General features: G+C 40.8%; 1 protein-coding gene across 1 annotated transcript in view; it reads left to right on the top strand.

The window, feature by feature from the left end:
• Positions 1 to 18,348, top strand: part of PTPRN2 (protein tyrosine phosphatase receptor type N2) — an 816,843-nt gene extending 798,495 nt beyond the window's left edge. The window contains exons 22-23 of the mRNA XM_054990963.1: positions 13,360 to 13,433; positions 17,692 to 18,348. Coding sequence (XP_054846938.1) covers positions 13,360 to 13,433; positions 17,692 to 17,763 — 146 coding nt within the window. The 3' untranslated portion in view covers positions 17,764 to 18,348. The remainder of the gene's footprint in view (positions 1 to 13,359; positions 13,434 to 17,691) is intronic.
• Positions 18,349 to 21,175: the final 2,827 nt, after the last annotated feature.

The following is a 21,175-nucleotide window of genomic DNA, read 5'->3' on the forward strand; positions in this document are numbered from 1 at the left end:
CATCTTAGTTTGTGTAGAGTCTGATCTACTCTTCGATCTGTGCATGGAACAGTTTCAATCTCTCCTCTGCACCCTCAGATTCTCTCCAATTAACCAGTAAAATATCTGTGTGAAATTGGGTAAGGCTTTCTCTAAATTTATTCAACAGTAAGCTTTCTGTATTTTGAAACCTCTTGTGCTTCATTGTTTGCTGTGGTAAAATCTATTTGTGGGACCAACAGCCAACCATTTCCCCCACCCCCCTTGGTTTATTTTATTATTTCTTTCTGAATAATTAGGGTTTTTTTCTCTCCCAGTTGTTAGAGTCATATAGGTAGAGCTTCGGTTACATGAAATTGCTTCATGTCATGATAAAATTCTGTAAAGTAAAAAAATTATGCATAGCATATGACTTGAAACACTGATGCAATAGTATACAGTTTGTGTGTGTTGCCATCTCTAGTGTTTTCCTCTTCATTACTGGAAATTTTACTGTTTGGAAGGGCCGTGGCCCAGTGGGAGAGCAGATACATTGCATGTAGAAGGTCCCAGCTTCTGTTCCTGGCATGTCTGGTTGGAGGATGTCAGGTGGCAGATTTTGGACAGAGCCTTTTTCTGTCTGAGACCTTGCAGAGTTGCTGCCAGTCAGGGTAGACAATGATAACCTAGATACTTAAAATTGGAAAAAATCTTACAGGCCATTTGGTCAATGCAGAGAATTCAAAGCTAGTGCATTCCCAACAGATGACTGTTCAGCTAGTGCTCAAAGATCTCTAGTGAGGGAAAGCCTGCCTCCCTCTTAGCCAGTTGGGTTCCATTGTTGAACTCCTGTCGCCATTTCTCCAGTGGTTTAACATGCTCTATCTCAGCTTCATGTATTCATACATATTTGATAATTAAGATTTACTGGCATTTGAGATTATCTTGAATACAGGGTCTGGTTTTACACAGGTAGTCTTCTCAGAGTCACTTAATGAGGTTACTAGATAATATTCCATCTGCTTTGTCAAATTCCATCCAAGAGGTTCCTTTCCCCCCATGTTTTATGTACTCTGCATGTGCTCTCTGATCTGACAGAGTCCACATTCTGACCCACCAAGTCATACCCTATGTTACCCAACATACTGGCTTTCTCTGTTTTAGTTAAAGGGCATGTTGCTGTTTGAGAATAGGGTGGGGGGAATAGCCCAGAAGCAGCCCACAAAACTTGGTAGTCACAGGAAAAAAAGCTAGTTGTATTCCAGTATTCTGCATTGACTATATTTCAACAGTTTTTCTCATCTTTAAAGCTCATTCAGAATCCTTTTGCATTCATTCAAAGGGCATTTCAGCAACTTGGAAAATGTAAATTTCAAGTGACATTTTGATAGGTTTAAATAAAAGTCACGGTGGAGGCAAATACAGATATGCCACTTTTGAGCTCATTTCAGTCTTCAGCAAGAAGAGGCTGTGATGAAAGCAAGTCTGGATGATACATACAATTTTCTTGCATAGAGAAGTAAATGTAGAGTATTTTCTAGCTTCATGCTTTCAGCCACTTAAAGAGAAGGATTGACTTTGTTGCAAAAGAATGCCATTTATTGACTCCATTGTACCATGTAATGTCAAATTCCATTTTAAGTGTGGGCTTAGTGTTCCACAATGTGAGGCAAGTCATGTGAAACAGGCCAAAGAAAAGAGTTGCAGGGTTTTTTAGATTGGTCAGCCCCATTTTGTTCTTGACCTGCTCCCCTCTGCCATTGGGGGTGTGCAATTTGAAATCTCTGACCTGGCGCTTAAATGAAGGATCAAAGGGCAGACCGGGCATCTCAGCCCTGCTGAGGTGGGCCTTTCCCAGGCTGTCACACTGTGAGGCAGCCAAAGGTTTTGTTCTGACAGGAATCTAGGCCCAGTCTGTGAGGCCTAGGCCCCCTTTGTCTGGCCTGAGAAGGTTGAGGCCCAGGTTGAGGTTCCAGTGTTCATCAAATGATCAAAGGCCTGAAGTACAGGACACAAAATCTTTCTTTCCATTTCCTTTTCTTAAAGAATGAATTGCACGAGTACCAAAGAATGCCATTGCCAGTGCTTTTCTGTGGTGCCTGCGCTAACTTTAGAGCCCTTCATTTCTAAACATAAAAATGTAAGTGCACTTTCAATCCAGGCCCAGCTGCAACGACCGCATCTGCTAACATGTTTTGTAAAAAGGCTTTTAAGGATTAAGGCCTTCAGGTTTTTTTAAAGGACTTTAAAGAATAAACTTAGAATAATTTGAGTTCTTGTTCCACACTCTGGTTTATTAGAAAGCAGACAATAATGCATTTTAAAATCAGAGTAAATAAGGGACCACTTAGTTTCAGCAGTGAGAAAGTAAAAAGCAATCAATAAAATGCTTTGGCTGTTCAGTGGCACTTTAAATAGTACATGTTTAGGAGAAGGGGCTCCTTTTTCACATAATGATTTACTTTTCGACATTTCAAGTAGTTTCTCCAAGCTGGCTGCAGTGGAAACAAGTATGGATGCCTGTTTTCCTTTGCAGCATTTAAGAAGGAAAAACATGTTGATTATATTGTCAGTCCTATCTTTCCTATGTTTTAAAAGAGTAACCATTCAATAATTTCACATTTGGTAGAATTTCTGGTTTTAAAAAGTTATTTCAGTTAATATTACACATCCAGTTATTCTCTTAAGCAAATGACTCAGTTTCATTCATGTTTAGTTTACGCAGGAACACTTAGAGCCAAGCTACAAGTGATGCCTGACACAGGTTGGACACTTGTCAGCTTCCCTCAAGTTTTGATGGGAAATGTAGGCATCCTGGTCTTGCAGCTGTAATGGAGAGCCAAGCTGTAAAACCAGGACGCCTACATTTCCCATCAAAACTTGAGGGAAGCTGACAAGTGTCCAACCTGTGTAAGGTGTCACTTGTAGCTTGGCTCTTAGTTCCAATCATAGTAGTCCCTAATATTAAGCATTGGGGGTATTTTGTGTTGTGTTTGAGAAAAGGCAATGGGTACCTTCACAGATCTCCTGATGGCTAGAGGAGTGCTCTGTTGAATACACACATTCTCTCTAAACGTTTAGTTTTCTTCGTCACTCAGAGCACTGCAGGCTGTGTTTATGGAGAGCTAGAGCTTTTAAATGTATCAAGAATTTCCTGCAGGCTGTGAATGTGTGAGAGTGAGTTTTGGGTTCATTCAGATGGACTGTAGTATTCTTTCTGTTTACAAACATTACAGCCTTTTCCTTGTGTTGAGTTGCATTTGATTCAGATTGCCATTCTCAACCATAGTAACAATATCATTATTTTTCTGTATCGGACAAGATAATAAATACCTTATTACCAAACTTCTCTCGCCTTAAAAACCCCAACAAGGGTCACTATAAGTCAGCTGTGACTCGAGGGCACTTTCCATCATAGCCACGCCAAACTTCCCACTCCAGCTTCTTCCTTCTGTAGCTGAAAACAGCCATATTGAGAGCACAATTCACATAGTTTGTGAAATCCCGATTACATTGTACACTAGTTGCATGAGAGCATAGATTCCAAATTTGCAATTAAATCTGGGCTGTGGCTAAGCTACTGAAATGGACAGTGGAATGATGCAAGACTTGCCTCTTACCACCCAGTTCTGTCATCTTTCTTGTCCTTATACCTGCAATTCCTTCCCAGGATACCTGTGTGGTGCTTGTTCCTTTAAATCCCTCTTCAAAAGCCACCTTTTCCACAGAGCCTTTGATGCTAGTCCTTAATCCTCATTCCCTGCTGAAAGGAAGCCTAAGTGTGTGCAAAGGCGTTTGTCCACATTTATCCCTTGTTGTTTGCTGCACTATTGAAATAGATCCTCTGAGCAAAGGCACAGTCTTTTGCGTGTGTTATGCAGTACAGTGCTGCATACAGTGACAGTGCTATATTAATACAATCATAATAATAGAGTTAACCTCCTGTGCGAAGTAGGAAATTTTGCACAGCTGTATTCATGGTACATGTTTATTCTGTTAATCTATCATATTTAATCTTCATTTTGAAAGAGCAATACTTAAAAGCCAGATTCCCAGTTTCCCAGTTCAGTTCCTGTATACAATTGCATGCTGGTTTTGTCTCATGTGCATTGGCTTGAGTTATGAGTGAATTATGCTGCTGATGAAAGAATATTAATATGCACAGTGGTATAAACCTAGAATAACTTTTTGGACTTTTCTTGATGTATCCAATTTCCTGGCTGAAGATAAACATCCATATAGACTTTATGGCGGTAAGATACTTTACAATGTAGGTTTTTGGGGGGGCGGAGGATATGTAGCGGTATTGATCTGATATTTCAAAGGGATGGCACAGGCATAATTACTGAGAAGTATGAGAGGAAGGGGGAGAATCTGGTGTGTTGAAGAAGTAGCTGTCTTGCCTTCTAGGTTTTGATTTTTATTGAATTGCTAAGCCTTGAACTTCGTAGCTCATTAGACCCAGTCAGTTATCCAGTGGAAAATCTTTGAAATGAGTGGGGGCAGCATGGATTTAGGCATTTTTAAGGGCTCTTCAGTAAAGACTTTTATATTGTCTGAAATGTTGTGGTTGTGCTTAGTAAAACTAGGGTTTTTTTTCACTCACACCCAGACATATATTTATGAGGCCATTTTGCCAATGAGCTGCATTTAATGTAATGTTAACTGGTGACAAAGCCAGTTTAACACAATTATGCAATGTTGTTGACTGTTGCAGGCTTTCCCACCAGATAATTGGCTGCAATGAAAGTTGTGCCTAAAGCCATATTTGGATGCAAGTAGTGAAGCTGCAGGCTGGTTTTAGATTTAAATAATACAACCCCTAATAGAAGAGGACATGTTTGCCATTGAAAAGAAACTCCTAATAGCCTTTTCCGTAGTTTAAAAGCATGCCTTCAGATAATACTTTCTGTGAGATCTCCACATGATAATGTGTCAGATGGGCTACCATGGAATACTTAAATAATAAACTAGCAAGATGCTCCCCAAAAGATAGGAGTGTTTTGGATCTGTACCATGGCCCAGGGTGCTGGTGTGCATTCAGAATTTCCAAACCCACAAAGGAAGAGAATGGGGAGGATTGGTTTATTGGTTGTTAATGTCATAATGCCCCTGATGTGGATCGTCCAGGCTAGCCTGATCTTGTCAGATCTCAGAAACCGAGCAGGGTCGGCCTTGGTTAGTAAATTGGATGGGAAACATCCAAGGAAGATCAGGGTTGCTATGCAGAGGCAGGCTATAGCAAACCACCTCCATTAGTCTCCTGCCTTGAAAACTCCAGGAGGGGTCACCATAAGTTGCCTACAACTTGACAGGACTTTCCACCACCCATGTCAGTGATGACCTATTTTTATGTTTGATGAGAAACTTTACTGCTGTGCTTTTGTTCTGATAGCGATAAAGCCCAGAAGGGTCTTTCCCAAGTGAAAAGGCCCAGGTACTGCAGGCAAAGTCCACTGCCATCTCATTCCTCTCAGCTTTGACAGTCTTCCTCCTGCTGCAGCTGGTGAAGTGATTTCAGACGGAGAAAGTGGAGAGGACACTTGTGGTATAGCAGTTGCTAGAACATTGGATTAGGACTGAGGGAACCTGGGTTCAAATTCCCACATCTATTGGCTCACTGGGTGACACTTGGTCAGCCATACACACAACCTAATCCACCTAACAGGATGGCTGAGAATAAAATTAACTCCTTAGAGGAAAGGTGGGATAAAAATGTATGGGGAAGCCAGTAGATTTGCAGAAACATGAGTTGGAATTGTAGAGAGATTAAGCAATATAGAATTATTTGAGAAAGATCAACCTCAGAGCTGTATGAGAGCCAGTAAGAGGTAGTGATTAGAGATTCAAACTAGGATATGGGAGACCCAGGTTCAAACTCCCACTCTTCCATGGAAACCAACTGGGAGAGACTGGGCCATCACACACACTCAGCCTAGCCTACCTCACAGGGTGGTTGTGAGGATAAAATGCAGGAGAAGAGAACAATGTAAGCTAATTTGGGTCCCCATTCGGAAGAAAGGCAGGGTAGAAAAGTAAATAAATAAATAGTTTGCACTTCCTTCAACAACTTCTCAAAGGCAGCATTGGCCATCATGTATTTAATGGTTGGAAGCAAAACCAAATAGTTTTTTGATGAACCTCTTTAAATTTTGAGGTTTGTATTGGCAGATATTTCTTGGGGGAAATCAAGATTTCCCTTTTAGTTTTGTTGATGTTCAAAGAAAAATAAGCTTTAAGAAATTATATTTATTTATGCCTATTTATCCAAGGCTTGGGGACCACGAATTAATTAGACGTAGGCTGCACCATTGGCAGGGTTTGGTGGGGGGGGGGGTCACACAGCTTTAGAAGGTTCTGAAAAGAATGAATTACTGTCAGTAAGCTGCTTGAGATAGTAACAAATTTGAGAACAAGAGGTCAAGGGGCTCCAGCTACAGAACAGACAAGCATGTAAAGGATTTGGTCACCGTTTCTTCATACAAAGAAGTGTCGGAATATGAGGCAAATTAAAATAGGCAGAAAAAAGAAACTGTGTGCTGTTAGTGGAAGGCAGTTGTGCAGAAGTTCGAGGGAGAAGGGAAGACAGTTTTCTCAACGTTGGGCTTGTAATCCATCAAGTTTCAAGGGAACATTGAATAGATCTCAAGATAGTCTTCTGATCCTTAAAGATACTGTGTGCTTTGGTGGCACTGACTTAATTAGGCATTTTTAATAACAGGATGAATGTTCATATTTTATAGCTCCTTTTAAAACCTGCGTTTGTCTAAAATTTCTGCATTTTGTATTCTGTGTAGTTCCTTATTTGTTCTGGAGATTCTCTTATCTAGTTGTCAGGGACTGCAGGAAAAGGGGGGTGCATTTTCAAATCAAACCTTTTTAAAGAATGATGTTTCTGTCCGCCGGTGACAGAACACACCCCTAATCCTGCACTCTCCTGGCTCAATTTTATGGTAGTTGAGTGCACTAGCGTTGCTGCATAGCAGGTATTGGGTGGCCTGGAAGAGCTACATGTGAGGGCTAGTTAAGAAATGTTACTATTTAATAAGAAGCAAATACCTCTAGTTATCACAACTGTGGGAAAACAAATCACATGCATACGCAATATTTTCACAGAATCAAGTCTTTTTCAAAGCATTATGTCGCCATTGAACATCAACCGATTGCAGTTTCATTCAGCCCTGGAGGAAGTAATTGACATATTCTGTGAACATTACACAGAGGTTGCCAACACCACCTAGTTGCCAACCGTTAGTTCGGCTACACACAGTTTGAAATCAGAGTAAATTAAGTGTCATTGTTAGACGAAGGATCCCCCCAAGTCGACTGCTTTCATAGAATATCTGCTTGTATGCCAATAAGGAGTGCCAAATGGCAGCAAGATCTACTTCCCAACATACTGAACAGTTGTATTTTAAAAAATCCAGATCAAAGCACTCCTGTCCCGAATTCTGCAGCCAGAGTATTTGTATGCATCAACCCAGACAGATGAGGAAAACTTGAAGTTCTTGTGTGGAAACAAATGTAAATTTTTCGATTTTATACCAATGGAAAAATCCAAATTCAGTGTAATTTTGGAATTCTTTATCCAGAGCTTGTGGATGGGGTAGGGTGTCCAAGAAAAGAGGAAAGGATCTTGTGGAAGATGATTGAAGACAGGAGCTCTGGCCACGTGGCCCTTCACTGATTTCTAAAGTGAACACGTTTCTTGCTTTTCTGCAGCACGGAGGTTGCTCGAAATCCTAACTGCGAGCTTCGTCATGCAGTTCCTACCACAGCTTGTCCATTCTGCATGGCTTCTGCCAGCCCCTCTTCACAGCTTCTTCCCTAGCCATCACCCCACAGCCCTGTTCTTACAACCCTCTTTTTACTACATCTCCCTTCAAGCTCCCGTTTCCCCACCCTGTGCTGCATTGGTACATAAGATAAGACTTGGTCAGTTCTTGTGAGTTGCTGCATAAGCACAGCTGCTGATTGTACTTGACAGTAAACACTTCCAGTTCTAGTTACGCCGAAATGTAGGTGAGGCAGTACATCCAACTGATAATAATGCACTACAGATAAACATCTGCGTGCCTGTTTTATTTGTATTCCACTTCCTGATCCAGCAAATGATCCATGGGCAGAAGCCAGGTTCTGCATGTTCCTTTCCGTAGTTGGGTGCCTGTTTTTATTTCGCTCTTCCACATACCTAGTTGTGACTCATCCAGAGTCTTTGACTGCCATGTATTTTCTCTTGTCTATGTGCCAAGGTCAGGACTCTCTCTTGTAAAATGACTGTCGTTATGAGGTGATGTGTACGCAAGCAGGAGAATCGCTAAAGTTCAGAAACTTCACGTTGGGGGACTCCCACACACCTTGATGTACAGGCATTAATTTCCTCCCCCGTTGGTATCCCAGTTCATAAAGGTCTGGTGAGCACATGTTGCTCTGCACTGCAGCTTCAAACCTACATCACATTTACTTTGTCCTATAGAGTTAAGGGGAGCCACCCAAAAAGAAGCCAGTCTTTACCTACCTAGCTACAGCCTGAATTCAGTTTATTGTTGGGATGGTATGCAGATCACAGCTAGGATTTCTGGGCACCATCATAGACAGCTAATAATTTATAGTGCCAGTCTGTAGCATGTACCTTAGAGACTAAAATCCACACCATCTGCATGCTGTGTACTGGCAAAATCCATTCCTCTTATATTTTAAAATAGAAATTGCTCTTCTCTAATGCATGTGTTTAATTAATGTACAGCGGCTGGTTAGTTATTCATGATGACAAGTATTAAAGACTATAATTCATTTAAAGCTATTGCTTCTAGAGTTGAGAAAATATCTTTGGACCATTGCCCACCCCTAAGCATCCATGTACAAGTTACTAGCTGAAAATAGAGAATAAACTTTTAATTATTTATTAAACTATTTATATCCATCAGGATTCTTCAGGCAGCTTACTAAATTTAGTGAATATAATCTAAAGAAGTAAAAATGAAGAAAATAAGAGGAAGAAATAAAGCCCCAAAAGACAAAATCAAAACAAACGGGCACCCAGCCAGCATGTAAAATTTCTGGAAAATTCGGGGGGGGGGAGGAAAGAGGGGGATAAAATCTGCATTATTTATTAATTTAATTAGAAGAATGTTCTGTAGTATTTTCTTAACAAACCAAGATTTCACTTCTCCACCAAAATTTCCAGTCCTCAGACTTTTTCACATCATGCTTCTTGAGTGAGAAAAATCTTAAGAAGTAATTCCTTCCTATCAAAAAGGAAAATGGGTCAAGAGCATTTTTTTTTAGTGCTCCCGAAAATTTACCAATTTTTCTCTTAGATTTTTTAAGCCCTCAGGGGCTTAAGTTGTACAGTCACTTTCACAAGGTAGTGGGGAATATTTGTGACTAATCTGCAGTAGAGTGATCATATCAGCACCACCTTCAGGCCTGGTAGGTTGTTTACTCTCCTGTAGTGAAGGGCAATCCAGCAAACAAGTTCTCCCTTTAGCCAGATGTAAGGAGGCCAAGATGAGCAAGGGCCCAGTTCTCTGCCCACTCAAGGGATTGGTGCGGTACAATGAGGGTGGCCAGTGCTCTGCAGAATTCACTTCGCATCTGGCAGGTAGCGTAGGATGCAATGAGTATCACTTCTTGCGCCAACAGCTGCTAGATCCAAAGAGAGCCTCCATAGCACAGCCGAGACACAGGCGTGCTGAAGGAGGCAAGGGAGTCCCGTGTGTGTGATAACATATAAAATACTTTGAGCTACTGCTGCAAGCTCAAGCATGGATGTGATCAGCCTCCACAGAGTTTGCCCACATTCTCAGGCTGTGATGCTGCAAGGCATCCAGGCAAACACAACCTGCTCAGATGCCATACCTGCCTTCTCCCATATGAACCTACCTATACACTCCATTCATCTTTGGAGGCCCTGCTTCAGGTGCCCCCTGAATGTAATCCGCCCTGATATGAATGTAATCCGCCCTGAGCCTGCCAGTGTGGGGAGAGCGGACTAGAAATTGAAAATAAATAAATGAATCTGAGGCTAGACAGGTAGCAATCTGAGAAATGGTGGTCTTGGTTGTGATGACAAAACTTTGGTGCTCCCTCCCCAGGGAAATTTGTCTGTCTCCCACTATTGCTGTCTTCCACCAGTGAGTGAAAACTTTTTTGTATCATTTGGCATACCCCCAGTAACTGCTGTTGGCCCTTCTCCTTGGTTTTGGTGGGGTGTGTGTATGTGTGTGCATTTGTTGAATTATTTTTATACTTTTTAAAAACATTTTAAATTCAAATTGTTTAAAATGTTTTAAATTTTTAAATGTTTGCCACCTTAAGGAATCCTATTTGGGTAGAAAGGTGGCAAACAAATGCAGTAAATAAAATTCAGCTTTGCTCTGATAGCATCCTGAGACTGCACTAGAGTAGCATCCGAGGCAAATGGGTGCAAGCAGTGTCTGCAGAATGCTTTGCCAATGTCACAGTGAGCCACTGAGTTTATGTTGTCGCAGTCTTGAAGAAGTAATCTACCTCGCACTCCAGAGAAGCTCCACTGGATGGTTATCTGGAGGTGTGATGATGGTGGAGAACCAAGCATATCACTATCGAGAGTAGACACAAAGATGTACACTTAACTTGTATATTGTGGAAGGTCACATTCATTTTAAAATTTCCTTCACTTGCCTTTGAGCCAACAGTCAATGTGTTGATAGTGTTGTTTGCTAGCTGGCTGGGTATTCACAACTTCGGCTTACTAGTGTGGTGGGGTGTTATCAAATTGGACGTGATCACACAGACACTTAAGCCCATCCAGAAGCCTTTTTACCATTTTCCACATGTTTAAATCAAAAGAACATTTTCTAAAAAATAGCAGCACTCTGGTGTTGACAGTAGAGCTTGTTTGCTTGATACCACTTTGGACTGTTCTGCAGCTGTCTGAAATGCAGATTGAGCGACAGGAAACATGGGAAAATCTGACTCTGAGCTGGGATTTAATTGAAATCCAGGTCTTCTGAGTCCAGATCCACATCTGCTAGGTCTGTGAAGCTGCATTTGAAAATTACTTTGTAAGTAAAATATGCACCCTTAGCATAACCTGAATAGCAAGCAACTAACTGAGCTCTTTTTTTTTTTTTACTGCCGTTCATTTCAACATTGAATTCTAATCCTTTTGTGAAAACAAAATCAGAATAAAGGGTAATGGTGGTATTCTTACAGCAGTGGTGTAGTGTCCTCTCTGCCATCAGTTCCAAGCAAATCCCGTGCTTCTACTCCAACAGAGGAAGGCTTGGTAACATATGGCAGGACCAGTTGCTCCCATGATCATCACTGAGCTGGAATTGGGATGGTGGGAAGAGCATTATGAGCAGTCCTACCAATGCAATGCCAAGGCCTTGAAATGAACGTGTAGAGGAGCAGCCGTATGCCATACAGGGCACTGATGTCATTACACGTTGCGGCTCTCTGGCTGTGTTTCATAGGCTTCCCAACAAAGTCTCTTTTCTCTCCTTAATGCCTATGCCTGTCTTTTGTTGATACTGAGAACAAATTCAATCCCCTACCTTAGGGAGGCTTCTGAGGTTACGATTCTTCGTGAAGCTCAGGATCACCTATGTAGCATTATTCCAGTGTCCTCAATACAACGATGGCTGTTACAAAGTAACTTGCCAAACGCCACCCAGTGGAAACTCACGGCTGAGTGGTGACCTGAACCCAAATCTCCATGGTCTCCCTCCAGCACTATCCACCACACCAGCTCCACAGGAGGAGTTGGCTCCTGTCAAGGACTGAGATTGCTAAAAATGATGTTAGGCTTCACTAGGAGTTTTACACATTTTGTACTATAACAGTTCATTTGTATACTGCTCTTCTGGACAGATTAGTGGCTACCCAGAGCTGTGAACAAAGTCAGTGTTGTTATCCCCACAATGGAGCTGGGGAGCTGGCGCTATGAGGAGTGGCTTACCCAAGGCCGCCTGGTCAGTTCATGGCCATAGTGAGATTAGAACCAGCAAAGTTCTGCATCACAGGTTAATTACCTAACTGCTACACAAGGTACCATGTGGTTGCCTGGCACACAATCCCTCCTCCTTGGCCAACTATGTGAATTCTCCTGGGAACTGTAAGCAGTACAGCTTGTTGTTTGTTGTGAGCCTTTCATGCTTCATGGCTACACAGGGAGGAGAAGAAATGTGAGGAGAGCTTACTTGTGAAACTGTTTCCCCCTTCATAGGAAAATAATTCAGCCCACATTGATAGAGTTTTTCTGATACGTTTCACCAACTTCCTCTAAAAGCTCACTCCTCAGGCTTGATTTAGACATCTCTGGAGAGTAGTTCAGTTAAACTATGGTTAGGGTGGTTATCTGAATACAAGCTATTCCAATATCTGTGGTTAGTTAGGACCCATTTAACCTGGATCTCAGGTTGGATTTATTAACCACAATTGGTTTTAGCTCTGGTCTTGCATGATGTTTGAACGCACTCATCTTGGCTTAATCTCGGTTTAAATCGGCTGTGTTTTATGTCAGTGCCTTCCCAGGCTACAGAAGTCAAGATTTATTGAGCGGCATCTGGATTGGAGCAACTGTCTGTGAGCTGAATCCTAGCTTCACAAGCCATTCATAGTTAAAATAAGCCATGGGTTTTGCACTGTGTGAAACAAGCCTAAAAGTGAATCCACACAATCTCTTCGTCTATGTGACCAAATACAATGCAGTGGTGCTTTCAATTGTCACATGATAAATTGATCACGAATAGGAAATTACCGTATCCTAATCATGTACATAAATTATCCGTCTGAATCCACCTCAAATAAGGAGTTTTTGTTTTACTTATCTGTAATATGAGAAAATTCCTAGGTTATCGTTATAGTATCTAGAAGACATTTTCAGTGTGCCAGAAACCACCAAGTTATAAAAACCTGAGTGATCGATCCAATAACCTTTGGGAAAAAAACCCTAGAAATTATCACTGAAGAATCTTTCCAGTTTATTTATATCCACACACCCAGTGAAATTTGTAAACAACCAGCCAAGTCTTAAATCAAGTAATGGAATAATGAAATACTACAAATTGGTTTTTTAGAAGTGCATTCTTAATTTACAATAAATATATTTTATGCTTCTCTGAGACATCTTAAGAATTCTCTCTGTTTTTTAAAAAAATAACTAGTGTTCATCAAAGCTCTGTCCTTGGCTTTTCCCTTCCTTCTCCCACCCTTCCCCATCTCCAAATGCCAATTTTGGAGCAGCCTGCCAAGTCTGCAGAGAGATGACTGTATAATTTTCAATTGGGCTGTTAGCCCAAAGGGAATCCAATAGTAGGAGACTGACAGATGCAGCACACGTTATCACTGCTTTGAACTCAGCCCAATTGGCAGGATTTTTTTTTAAATTTTGGGTTTTTTTGCTTTTTGCAGGTGCTAAAGAGATTGATATTGCTGCTACCCTGGAGCACTTGAGAGACCAGAGACCTGGTATGGTCCAGACAAAGGTACTGCAGTTTAATCCACATAGGTTTTAAATAATATAAACTCTTTTCTTTCGGGAAGCATGAAAAGACATAATTTAACACAGGGAGCTTTGTTTGGCACATGCTGTTCTCCCTTGTAACGTCTCTTAATGTCAAGCTGGATTATAAAGTATAAAACACAGCAATCCACAGATGACAAAAGGAAATTCATGCTTTTAAACTTCAAAAAGTGGGTTATTTCTCTCACAAACAACTTCGCTGAGTATAAATAGTCCGTATATTGTAGTAGTTGTTGTTAATACTGTTACTATTATTAGGGTCAGAAGTAGGAAAGTGTAGGTCATACTTCTTTGCATTCAATGCATATTAAATCACTGCATATTAATACAGCACTTAACACTGAATGTATTCCTTTTTGTCTCGCACTGGATGACAAGAGAGACAGTTAGTGGAATAGATCTGTGTGTTACAACCCATTGTCCTGCTGTCTAAAGAGGTTCTAAAATACCCATGGGTATATTTGCACGAATATTTTGAGCCTATTTTACCATTTATTCTTTAACCTTGGTAAGCTCACATTGCGAGAATATTATAAACCTTAGATGAAAATATGTAATGCTTATTTCTCAAAGGTTGTCTGAATTTAATACAAATACATCCTAATTTGAAAACAAGTCAAGAGAGATTCAAGCTCTTCATTTCAACTTTAATTTTGCTGTACAATTTTATGTATCCAGTCATGAACAAAAATGTATCTATATACTTTTTCTTCCAGATTCAAAATTTCTTGTGACCAATAAATCTCATTTATTTTGTAAGCTTTTGCCAATTTTAGTGGACTCCAATGTAATTGATACTTAGTCCAAATTAATAAGAGGTTAAGAATTTTAAAACTGTTTCTTAACTTCTTGGGATGTTCACTCTTACTTAGTCATAAACCACCCATAGGTGAATGCCAATGTTACAACTTCTGTTTTTAATCTGATTCTTTCTCAATCTCATCTGCAAAAATTGAAAGTTCAGTTTTAGTATAATCACCATTGCCAGTACAGATACGAACTTCCAAACCACCAGCTTCTGGTGGTTCATACTTCAGGCCGGGCATCCTCAACCATTTTGAGCCCTTGGACATTTTACAGCAACTACAAAATGGCTGCCATTGGAGCCAGAACAAATCACAAAATGGCTTTCATGACAGGCAATTACAAAGTGTTAGGAGGTTTCAAATTAAGCACCTTTTTATGATGGAGGCAGCTTTTTCTGCGTGGATGCTCTTGTAGACCAAAAGGTAATTTTTCCTATGGCCTTCTGAAGTGCCTACTGCTCCAAAGAAGTGGGGGGGAAGCCAGAACTGGCACATGGTTTCAGAAAGAAATAGTTTGAGGGGAGAAATGTGGGCACATCAGGCACCATAGCGAGGGTCGCTGCCTTACATGATGTGTTGCATTGTTTATCAAAGACAGCATGTGTTCCAATAAGTAAGAAATCTTAAATGAAATACATTGCTATGGGTAGAGATTTCAGGCCATGGAAGTAGTAATGTTCCTGGAAAGTGATTTTGATGTGTGTTACAGAGGAAACTGAGGTAGTGGAAACTGTAATAACAACCTCAACAGCCTATGACTTGGAAAAGTAAAGTTAGTTGATGACAGAGACAGAGAATGTCTAAATGTGGTGAATAACTGTGTGCAGTGGAGCAGTTAGCCATAGAACCAGCACTCCTTTCTAAAATATTCCAAATGCTGTAATGTGAAATATTGCTAATGAGCATCGTGCAGATCAAGGGCTCATCTTAGTTTTAACATTAATCTGCTTCAGGGTCAGCTCTGGACTGTAGCTGTTTTTATAATGGGCTTGGAAGGACTTTATCAGTACTGTTATTGGGATAATATGATCTGATAAAACATTTCAAAGTTTACCTCAGCTTGCTTGTCTGCTGTTGACTTCTCATTCCCTTGTTAAAACTGCCCAAACTAGTTTAATTGTGCCAAGGGCATTGCAAACTTTGAATATCTGGCTGTGTGCCAACAGTGTGCAGCCTCCAGAGAATCTTGCACATGTGCTAGATTTAAACAAACCATGTTTTTTCCCAGCTGAATACAAATAAGGGATTGAGCCTCTTGGAGTAATTTAAAACAATGGATTAAAAATCAGGTTAGAAATGCCAATTAGTGTGTGTCTCTAGGCAAAATAAACAGCCGTGACATTGAATTTCCAGCAGACGACAGTCCATGTTTACATAGTCCACTGGATGTTTGGGTCATTCAAAGTAGTTTTCTGTAATCACAAGAATTTATAGTGCGCAATCCAACCAAACAAGCATTTTTGGGTCCCACTGATTTCATCAGAAATTTACACCCAATTGAGTCTTAAACATGTTTCACTTTAGTTGACTCAGGCATATAGGCTACAAAATGCTAATGAAATCATTGCTACTTCTCCTATGCAGTAGGAATATTATTAAACAGTATGGAGAAAACATTGTATTCATAGAGTTATTATGGAACTGTCAAATTACAGTTTTTATGTAAATTTATTATAAATTTGTTATTGATGTTATCCGCCCTGAGCCCGTTCATGGGGAGGGCAGATTATAAATGTAATAAATCAAATCAAATCTGAAGTTCTAGAACCCACAGAAAACACTCTGTTTAATATTACGTCTTTAACCAAAAGTGTACATTCTCTATGGTTAGATAAAGTCCTTTTTTCCTTCACTTCTTTCCCATAATTACACCCTTCTTCCTGAAAATAATAACAATATAAATATTTTGTTTCTAAGTTTGACTGACACAGAAATATATCAACATGTAATTCTGAACCAGGCCTCCATGGAGATGGATAAACCCAGAGAATGATGAGGTTCAGATGGGGGTATTTTACTCTAGGAGTCTGTAGAAAAATGTGAAAGTGAAATCCTGTGCAGACCATGTGGGTCTGTGGGCCAGAAGTGGGCAGCAGGGCAGGAGAGAGTGGGCACTGCTGTCCAAGCAAGCAGGCAGAGAGGAGGAGTGAGAGCTGTTGCTGCCACCTCATGACCTAAGTGAGTAGGCAGAAGAAACAGCAGCCACGCACCACCACCACCACCCCGTGCTACTGCAGACAGGGTAGGAGTGGATGCTGCTGCTCCCCTGCCTCCATGTGAGTCAGGTGGGCAGAGGCAACAGCCACCGCTGCATGAGCACTGCAGGTAGGCAGGTTGGCTGGCAAGCTGCTGGCCAAGCCGGGGGGGGATGGGAATCCCCCCCCCTGCAAATCTCATGGGTCCCCACATGAAATGATGTATGTGCAGTGAGATGCATTTGAGTTATATGACAAAACTTGAAAAGAATAAATCTTTATGGAAAATATTCTGTGGGGTGACTAGCTTCACTCATATGAATTGACAAACATTTAAAATACTTCTCAAATGTTCCATGGTTTATAGGTTTTAAAAAAAATACAAATGGTGATTGGTCAGTGCTAGCTTACTTTCAACCAAAAATAAACCAAGCAGCAGCAGCCCTTCACTACAGATATGAAAACAGTCCCTGCCCTTGACGGGTCGGTACACATCTGAGTTCTAGCGGTTAAGGGAAACCACACTCCATTTAAATAAATGCATTTCTGGGAGTTGAACAGAGTGCTTCTGGAAAACGTACAAGTTACACATCTTCTAGATATCTCCTAGCAGTTAGTAGTATGGAAATATCTGATACTGTAGAATTGTTGAATTTGGAAGGGATGCAGTTCGTGTGATCAGTGACTAAGAGAAAGGTCCGACAAAACTACTCAGAGCTTTTCTAGTAAAAATTGGGATGCAGGATAAAACATTAAGCATATATATGCATTAAGGATTTTGGAACAAGGAGTTTGACTCTGGTAGCACCTCGAAGACCAACAAGATTTCCAAGGTATAAACTTTTGAGAGTCAAAGGGAACTTATACCCTGGAATTCTTGTTAGAGGTGCTTCTGGATTCGAATCTTGCTCTTCTACTGCAAACCAACATAGCCACCAGAAACTATCTTCATGGAATTTGGAAAGTAAGTTTCAGCCCAGTTTCCCTGTACACATTGGAAGAAGTTCAGTCTTGATTACTTCTCTTGAATAATACTAATGGAGCTTCCCACTTAACTTGCTGTTAACTATTCCTCTGAACTTCGTATGTTGTTTAGGCCATTTGTGTCCCTTTCTCTTTGGGCTTTGTTCTGTACTTAGCCCTAGCTATTTTTGGTAAATAATTCTACAAGATTTCTGGAAATGCTCTGAAGCTTTGATTATGACTGATCTCTCCACAGGAGCAGTTTGAGTTTGCCTTGACAGCAGTGGCTGAAGAAGTGAATGCAATCCTCAAGGCTCTTCCGCAGTGAGCAGCTCGTTGTCCTTGGAGGTTCCTGGACGGATCTCTCTGTTCTGTTATCCTCAGTCCCCGTGAATGTTCTTGGAAACCGTGACCTGACCTTAACCGTGTGTCTTCTATCGTAACCGCATATTGATAGGGTCTTTGCAAACTTCTATTGCCGGTTAAAGTTCAACAGTTAACATGCGTATTTTGTTCTTGTTTATGATATTCAAAAATAATAATACATCGAGGCCTTGGTTTAATTGACAAGAACAATCCCTCTGGCTCCTTTCACAGCCTTGAAGTCCTAAATTTCACATGTCAAAAGCACACGTACACCTTGTTCTTAGGAAATATGCAGTGTTGTGGGCAAAGCAGTGCATTCAATGTATCTTTGGCAACATAGTGTTCTCTTACGTTTTGTAACTTTTCACAGCTGAATAAAAGGAGCAGGGGGCCTAATTTTTTTTAAAAAACCATGGGATTGTTCTTACAAAGGCCAGGCAAGCCCACAGAACAATGCCACGCATGTTAGTAAACACAGGTCCGACATCTCGCATAAAGAGGCTGTGCTGCTTCACGCTGCGCCTTGGCGAGCGGATGCTTTTCTTAACTGTTGTTTACTTTTCAACTTTGTGCAATGAATAGAGGCAAATCTGAGTCCATATCACAACTTGGAGGCAAAGTCGGTCACATTAGCCAGGCGCCCAAGGTTCCAGAGAGCACAGCAGACTTTTTTTGTGTATCACTGCCATAATGGGGGGAGGGGCATTAATGGTACTTCTCAATGGGAATGGAAAGCCCTTGTTGGTAGCTTGTTCAATGTTAATGCTTTTATTATTATTTTTATAGAGCTAGAGGAGAAAATGCATTTATCCGTGTGTTTATCTTCTTAATATTCATTTATCAAACTATATCCCATTTTTAAATACCAGCAAAGGGATTCTTCAAATAGCTTTTGGGATATCAGAATAAATCGCTTAGCACAGGTCTTCAAACGATGAAGTTGTTTCAGCACATTTAAATTTGCAGAATAATTCAGAGCTATCGCTGCTTGCTTTGGAATCCTGTTATGAGTAGCCATATTAATTTAACCTTTTTTACTTGCCAGTGACTGCTTTCAAGATTGCTGCTTGTGATTATAAAATAATGCATTAATTCCCTTTGAATAGGCTTTTTTTAATTTTTAGGAGGCTGGGATTGATCTCGTACTTCTCAATGTCTTTTAAAGATTTTAAAAAATCCACAATTTAGCTTAATTTGGCTAGAACAGGAAGAGCAAAGTGCCTTGCAGAAAGGAAAGAAGTCTGTAGTTTTTTAGCACAATCCACCAAGCTGACCTGCAACATGCACCAATAATGTCCAAAAGCATTCTCCGCATGGCATGTTCCAAGCACAGCTGTTGCATCTGGTCTCCATTACCCATGCAAATCCCCTTGAGAAAAACAGAAAGATGTGCAACCGGCTGTGCTTGCAGGTTTGAACCCCTTCTCTTCAATGTTTTGAGTGTAAGCATGAATGCAAGAGATGCTTACTAGGAATTAAAAGGATTGTTTCCCAAAAGCTCCCAATGTGTTGTTATAACTTCCCTGTGTACACTTCTGTTCACTTTTCTTGGCACATGTTAAGTGCTTGGCTTGCACATTTCATCGCCACATTAGTATTGTAAAGCCCATTAAGGCAGGCTCCTCCTCCTCTCCCCCCCCCATTCCATTTGCTCACTGTACATTTAACCTCATGTTTATTCTGTGGCATCAGCATTTTAGAGCTGCTTTTGTAATAAGTAAAACAAAGTAATGGGATATGAATAAGAAAATGGCCTTTTCATTAGGTAATTTAAGCTTAACAGGTTTCATTTTATTACTTTTAGCAGACACAGAACAGGAGTTTGGGGAAGGCAAAATCGTTTGAAACAGTATCTGCCAGCATTTGGAATTAAATTTACTGGAGATAAACAATATGCAGTGGGGGGCGGGGGTGTTCAAACTTACATAGCAATATGCAAATCCAAACGCACTTTCCAAAGAAGCAAATGTGGCTCTTCGTGTTAGGAAATGGAATGATCTTGAAACATCCTGTTATTTTCTCATTAAATAACAGCAATAAATTTAGGGCCTATTGAGGGTTCACATTTGGAGGGGCAGCTAGTAAATTGTTGTTTCACATCTTAACCATCCAGCCCCTTTCTATCCCTGCTGGTCAGCACAGCTGAAATGGGACCAGCATGGTCTGTTTACGTTGCAGGCCTGACTTCCCATGATGAAAGTGAAGGGGACTTTGTTGGGGAGGGGGCAGTCTTCTATTCCAGGATCCACCATTTACCTTTCTGTGCTCCAATATTAGAAGCACTGTTGACCCAGCCTCGTTCCATTAAAAGAAGCAAGGAGGATTGGGGGGAAATGCTAAAATGAATGGATTCTGGCAAAGCAACGACCAGCAGGGTTTCACTTCCCTCACGCATGTTCTTTTTAAAAAGTAAATATAGTCTCTTGGATTCTCTTCTGGCCCTCAAGAACTCTGATTTGAGCACACTACCCTCTGTTATCTCTTTGGTCCACATAAACTAATTTGTTATCTTCAACCAACTATTCAAATAAATGTTTGAATAGCCTTTTTGTTCCTGTAGTTAAGGAGTCTGACTCCCGTTGCACCATAGGTGCAAAATTATCTGGCTGTGATTCTGTGCATATGTATTGGGGAATAAGCTCCATTGAGACTGGGACTTATTTCAAGGTCAACGTGTATAAAATCCGGCTGTACACCATGTTGTCATTTAGAGGACATTTCTTCAGTTGGTTTTATAGCAGTTTCATTGCCATTGTTAGTAACATATGTTGTTCAGTTTTATTTGATCTTTTCTAATGCAAACCAGCCCAAAAACTCTGATGCATAGACATAGGGTGAACTGAAATGAGATGCCTGCATACTGCTTCAAATGTGATCAGCGCTGGGCTCCCCTTCGTGGAATGGTGGTAGCTTCAGTCCAGCCCTACAGTAGCCTCTCCCAACTTCTTTGGCATCATCAGGTGTGAAAGCCCTGACCGTTATTCAGTGTAGCATGGAAACAGTGTGGATGCACCAATTTACTCAATGTGGGCATTTGGCCTGGGTGTCTGTAGCACCGGTGTGTAGGTCCAGTTCAGGCAGGGGGCTCTGTGTATAGATTTTGCCTACTGAATCCAGGTGAATCCGTTTAAGTAATAGCCAACATGGTGCACTGTCTAGATGATTGGGTTTTGAGATGAGAATCCCAAGGTCAAATCCTTGCTGAACTGTAAAGCTAAAAAGGGTGGCTGTTCATTGCTTACAAGGGGGGTGAGCATGTCACTCTAAGGCAGAGAAGAAACAAACTTCTGAACATACCGAAGGAAGTTAAGTAGTTAACATTCACTTGACTGCTTTTTGCATCTGCTCCCACATTATTCAGCAAGCCTTACATT

The sequence above is a fragment of the Eublepharis macularius genome, chromosome 11 (genome assembly GCF_028583425.1).
Source record: "Eublepharis macularius isolate TG4126 chromosome 11, MPM_Emac_v1.0, whole genome shotgun sequence".
Taxonomy (NCBI): Eukaryota; Metazoa; Chordata; class Lepidosauria; order Squamata; family Eublepharidae; genus Eublepharis; species Eublepharis macularius.